This window comes from Salvia miltiorrhiza, chromosome 2 (assembly GCF_028751815.1).
Source record: "Salvia miltiorrhiza cultivar Shanhuang (shh) chromosome 2, IMPLAD_Smil_shh, whole genome shotgun sequence".
In the NCBI taxonomy this organism is placed as follows: Eukaryota; Viridiplantae; Streptophyta; class Magnoliopsida; order Lamiales; family Lamiaceae; genus Salvia; species Salvia miltiorrhiza.
Genome location: NC_080388.1, coordinates 7,143,036 through 7,148,859, shown reverse-complemented (window position 1 = coordinate 7,148,859; position 5,824 = coordinate 7,143,036). Strand labels below are relative to the sequence as shown.

General features: G+C 35.8%; 2 protein-coding genes across 2 annotated transcripts; both read left to right on the top strand.

The window, feature by feature from the left end:
* Positions 1–585: 585 nt before the first annotated feature.
* On the top strand, positions 586–3,566 carry LOC131007924 (receptor kinase-like protein Xa21). The gene is made up of 3 exons (XM_057934836.1): positions 586–2,591; positions 2,676–2,894; positions 3,028–3,566. Exons 1-3 carry the CDS (start codon positions 1,673–1,675, stop codon positions 3,564–3,566), a joined length of 1,677 nt encoding a protein of 558 aa, XP_057790819.1. The 5' UTR covers positions 586–1,672.
* Positions 3,567–3,589: 23 nt separating this feature from the next.
* Positions 3,590–5,797, top strand: LOC131012873 (probable LRR receptor-like serine/threonine-protein kinase At3g47570). Its single transcript, XM_057940861.1, has 2 exons — positions 3,590–5,021; positions 5,135–5,797. The coding sequence occupies exons 1-2, from the start codon at positions 4,799–4,801 to the stop codon at positions 5,314–5,316; spliced, it is 405 nt and encodes a 134-aa protein (XP_057796844.1). The 5' UTR covers positions 3,590–4,798; the 3' UTR covers positions 5,317–5,797.
* Positions 5,798–5,824: the final 27 nt, after the last annotated feature.

The window sequence follows — 5,824 nt, the reverse complement described above, 5'->3', positions numbered from 1 at the left end:
CCATTTATATATATATATATATATATATATATATATATATATATATTAATTATATTTATATACATTAAGGAAACTTTAAAAGACTAAATTATCTCAAGCTGGATTACAAAAACAAAATTTAATTCATGTTTATTTATATTTAACAATGATATGATTTATGATTTTTATTTTTTTATGAGAACTATCTTGTCGATTAATAATGCACTAATTAAATACATCATTTGTTATGAATTTTTAATTGCTCCATTTATGTAGAGCAGCAATGCAGCATATGGTGTATTCTAGCTCAAATTTGAGATGTTTGCGCCGAAATTAAGATATAAGAGCCCAAGTTTATTAATTTAAATTTGAGTTAATTTTTTAATTTAAATTATTTTTTATTATTTTTGTAAAAAAAATAATATTAAAAAAATTATGGGTCGGTTTAGCCCGACCGCCCGATGGCCCGAGAGAGGCTGGGCTGGGCCTAGAATTTTGTAGCCCGATCTAATTTTGGGCTGGCCCGACCCGGCCCGAAAAAATCGAAAGCCCAGTGGGTTCGGGCCGGGCTGGCCCGACCCGTACCATTTGACATCTCTACTTCTTGGGACAGGCCAAAAAGGAAACTTAGTATTGCTTCATGGGACGGAGGGAGTATTAGAAGTGGTGAAAAAGTGAAAAGTAAGTGGTTTGATATAGTGCAAATATTGGTAAGAAGTTATTTTGTGGACGTCCCAAAAAGAAAAGTTAGGAAGTTCTTTCGTGGACAGATTAAATTTTAAAAAAAAAAAAATCTATCTCCATATTTATCTTTTGTTGATTAAATCTAATTTCCAAATTCTTTTTTATTTTTATTTACATTTTTTCTTTTATCTTATTTTATTTTCTTAAACTTTTTTGCTTCCTTTATAATTTTCTATATCCAACTCAAATATATTTAGTTAAAATTATATTTTTTTTATTATATTTAGAAACATGATAATTGAGTTGGTATCAATTTTATATAAAAGAAATATAAAAACATTTTCTCGTCTATTGCACGGGTGTAAATGCAGTTGTTGTTTAAATTACAAAAATTGACCCAATTCTATAATTTCAACATGAGTTTTGAAGTGTAGCGAACAAATTCCCAACTTTCGATTTTTTTATTTTTTATTTTTTCTTGTAATTAGTCTCGCCCAAATATTTTAGCAACTCAAACTTTCAAACTTCCATCCATGATTGGAGCCATAGATTCAAGTTATAAACGATTGGGGTTTGATGGGTTCAAGAAGAGGAATAATTTAGTATATGGGTCAAAAGTTTGATATTTTGTCGATGTGGATAATTAAATTTCGTCGAAGCTGTTACCATTATTAACACTGAAATTAGTCATCGCCCTTCCACACACCTTTCAACCCCTCAATCTCAATTTTCTTTGTGATATTATTATAACTAAACCAATAATTATTCCTTATTCCATCCCTGCCTTTTTTCTTCCTTTGTTTAGCTTTGGTTGCCTTAATCCTTCAGCTGCCAACAACTCCTCTTAATGAAATGAGATAGAAAACCCAACGAAGACTTGACTCCAGAACACATCAAAATTGACTCATAAATGCATCAAGACTCTCAAGTCAAGGAAGCCTTGTAATATTTGTGTATATATTAATTAGGGACTTATCACAATACAATCACACCATCTTAATTTGCAGCTATGGAGAAAAAGCTTTATTCAATTTTTGCGTATGCATTCCTCACCATAAGCTTCCAAATGCTTTCTTGTGTAGCCAAACAACCTATGAGCCTTGCAACTGATCAAACTTCCCTTCTTTCACTCAAACAACACATCATCTCCGACCCATCTCGTATACTCGCAACGAATTGGACCAACTCGACCTCCGTCTGCAGCTGGACTGGCGTCACTTGCAGCTTGCGCCACCCAAGAGTAGCTGCCTTGAATCTCTCCAACATGGCTCTCTCCGGCACCATTCCACCACAGCTCCGACACCTCTCCTTCCTCGTCTCTCTCGACCTCACCAACAACCATTTCCATGGAGATTTGCCTCAAGAGCTGTCTCTCCTTCGCCGTTTGAAGTTCATATCTTTTCGACTCAACAACTTCACCGGTGACATCCCTCCGATGTTTGGTCAGTTACCAAAATTAGACTACTTGAATTTACGCAACAACAGCTTCATAGGTTCCATCCCGAAACCTCTCTCAAACCTGACAAACCTACAATTTCTTGACTTAGCTTACAATTCTCTAAGTGGAGAAATTCCAAAAGAGTTGGGAAGACTTCAAAGTCTACAAACTCTGTATGTTCAATCTAATCATCTCTCCGGTGCTATACCATCAGCCATATTCAACATATCTACCCTTGTAGCTATAGGTTTTACATACAATGAATTGAGTGGAAGTCTTCCAACAGACATGTGCAGTAATCTTCCATTTCTTACTGTGCTTAGTCTTTCTGAAAATCAGCTGAGTGGCGTGATTCCCGCAAATCTATCCCAATGTTCACGACTTGAGGTTTTGAGACTGTCTTACAACTCTTTTAGTGGGCAGATACCTTCAGAAATCGGCTACTTAACATCTCTTCAGATTTTATATCTTGGTGGTAACAATTTGAACGGTATGGTTAAAGTTCTTATCACATTAGATTGACATAAATTTGTATGGATGAGGTTTGATAAGTTTCATGACACTTTTTTGGCAGGTATAGTACCACATGAGATTGGAAATCTTCAGAGCATGGTTACTTTTGCTGCTGAAAAGAATGAGATTGGGGGCTCAATTGATTTCAGTATTTTCATGAATATGTCTTCTCTGCAAAACATATATCTATGGCGCAACATATTCACGGGGAACCTTCCAAGGGAAGTCAGCAATATTACAAGGCTAACAATTTTGGAACTCACCGAGAACTACCTTACAGGTACGATTGAATAAGTAAAACACAACTAACTTAAAACATGTAAATTATTCGATTAAAAAAAACACGTATGAGTTAGAGTTCTTATCACATAAATTTGTGTAAATGAGATTTTTATTAGTTTCATCTTTTGCAGGGCTTATTCCCTCTAAATTTGGCCAACTTTACCATTTGGAGATATTACTACTAGATTTTAACAACTTGAGTGGTTCGATTCCACATGAGCTCTTCAACATTTCAACTCTTCGGATTCTTTCACTTGTCGGCAATGCTCTGTCAGGGGTTCTTCCAACCCATTTATGCCATGCCTCTCCCTTTCTTGAAGCACTTTATCTTGGTGTGAATTCCATGAGTGGAGCAATACCCAACTCTATCTCTAACTGTTCTCAACTCACAATTCTCTCACTTGAGCAGAACAAGTTCAGTGGTTATATACCTACTCATCTCGGCAACCTAAGACTTCTCCAACTTCTTTCTCTGTTCGGCAACAATCTTACACAGGCACCGTCTTCTTCCTTCATTACTTCATTGACAAATTGCAAGTCTCTAACTCTTTTGTCATTTGGTAAAAATCCTCTAAATGGTGTCATTCCAGCTTCTGTCGGGAACTTATCTTCCTCACTTCGAACATTCACTTGCCAGCAATTGCAAATTCAGTGGCAGCATTCCTGTTGAAATAGGCAATTTAAGCAATTTGATGACATTGGTTTTCCAAGAAAATGAGTTATCTGGTAATATTCCACTAACTATAAGCCATTTGCATGAACTGCAAGGATTATATCTGTCTGATAACATGTTGGGAGGCTCAATACCACATGCTATATGTGATCTATTCAACCTCAATACTTTATATTTAAGCCACAATCAATTTTCTGGACCAATTCCTAAATGTCTAGGAAATGTCTCTTCTTTAAGAAATATTTTTCTACACTCCAACATGTTGAATTCAAGCATACCGTCAAGCTTATGGGGCCTAAAAGATTTGATCTCTCTAGACTTGTCATCGAATTCATTGACTGGGTTCTTACCTCAAGAGATAAGTAACTTAGGAGCATCAATATATATAAACCTATCGATGAATCAGTTGTCAGATTCTATTCCTAGCACTATTGGGAAGTTGCAGAATTTGGTTAATTTGTCTTTGGCAAATAATAGACTAGAAGGTTCTATTCCTGTGTCTATGGGAAGCATGATCAGTTTGGTAACTCTTGATTTGTCTTACAACAACCTCTCTTCTTCAATTCCAAAGTCCTTGGAAGCACTTCAACACCTTGACTACTTTAATGTATCTTTCAACACTTTAAGTGGAGAAATTCCTAATGGCGGTTCTTTTAGAAACTTCACTATAGGATTCTTTTAAGGGTAATGAGGCATTGTGTGGAATTCCCAAGTTTCATGTCCGGATTTGCCATGAAATTTCTAATCATGGATCAAAGAGGAAGAAGGTGGAAAGAGCTTCATTTATTGTTTTGGGGGCTGTGGCTTTTATCTCAGTTGTTTCTGTGGCCTTTATAATTGTCAGATACAAAAGGAAAGATAAGAGAACTAGAGAAGTTGATGGGATGATATCCATTGGGCCGGAAAGAATCTCTTATTATGAATTGCTACAAGCAACTGAACAATTCAGTGAAAGCTATTTACTTGGCATCGGGAGTTCTTGCTCTGTTTATAGAGGAATTCTTAACAATGGGAAGGATGTCGCTGTCAAGGTGTTTAATATGCAGTTAGAAGGTATTTCAAGAAGATTTGATGTCGAATGTGAGATACTACGTAGCATTCGACATAGAAATCTGACGAATGTCATATGCAGTTGCTCTAATGAAGAGTTCAAAGCATTAGTACTTGAATATATGCCAAAGGGAAGCCTTGAAAAATGATTATATTCCCACAACTATTGCTTGAATGTGATGGAAAGATTGAATATAATGATTGATGTTGCATCTTCTTTGGAGTATCTTCACCATGGTTATTCAACGCCCATTGTCCACAGTGACTTGAAGCCTAGTAATGTGTTGTTAGATGAAGACATGGTTGCCCATGTAAGCGATTTTGGGATAGCAAAGTTGTTATGTGATGGAGATAGCTTTGTGTTAACCAACACGCTACCAACATTGGGTTACATCGCTCCAGGTGAAGTTTCTTTGCATATATTGATTTATATATTGATTATACTTCACTTTCACTCAATTAACTCGTGTCTTCCCTTACTACATATTATGAGTCATGGTTTTTTGTTGCTCCAGAGTATGGTTTGGAAGGGCTAGTTTCGATAAAATGTGATGTGTATAGCTACGGAGTGATGTTGATTGAAACTTTTACGAGAAAAAGGCCTAGTGATGATATGTTTTGCGGAGATTTGAGCTTAAAGAGTTGGGTAGAACTCTCACTTCCAGAGATGCCAGATAAAGTGATAGATGCCAACTAGTCATGAATTTGGAGGAAGAACAGTTTGACAAGAATATGCAATGTGTATCATCTATACTTAAACTGGCTTTAAAATGCTCTGCCGACTCTCCCGGGGATAGAATCAACATGAAAGAAGCGCATGCGGAATTGCAGAAAATCAAACATCGGTTTTCCCAATGAGAATGGAAGTAAGTTATTTCAAAGTTTTATGTTTTTTCTAGGATAGTATATTTGTTTGGTTTTTAGTATTTGAAGGTAGTATTTAGTCTTGCAATTCGTTGAAGCATTTTCTCGAACACCATGAACTCAATCTTTGATTAGGAAGAATGCAGCGTTTTCTCAAACACCACTGCCAGCAATCTTTTTCATCAATATCATCAACCAAATAGTAAATGATATCTACCTGATTTTGTGGAACTAGTTTAAGAAAATTCATGTAAATTAATAAATGATTCACCATGTAATTAGTATATGAATAAAAACTATGTAGAAACTGTAGTTAGCTTGCCTGGGATGGGAGTCGGGGT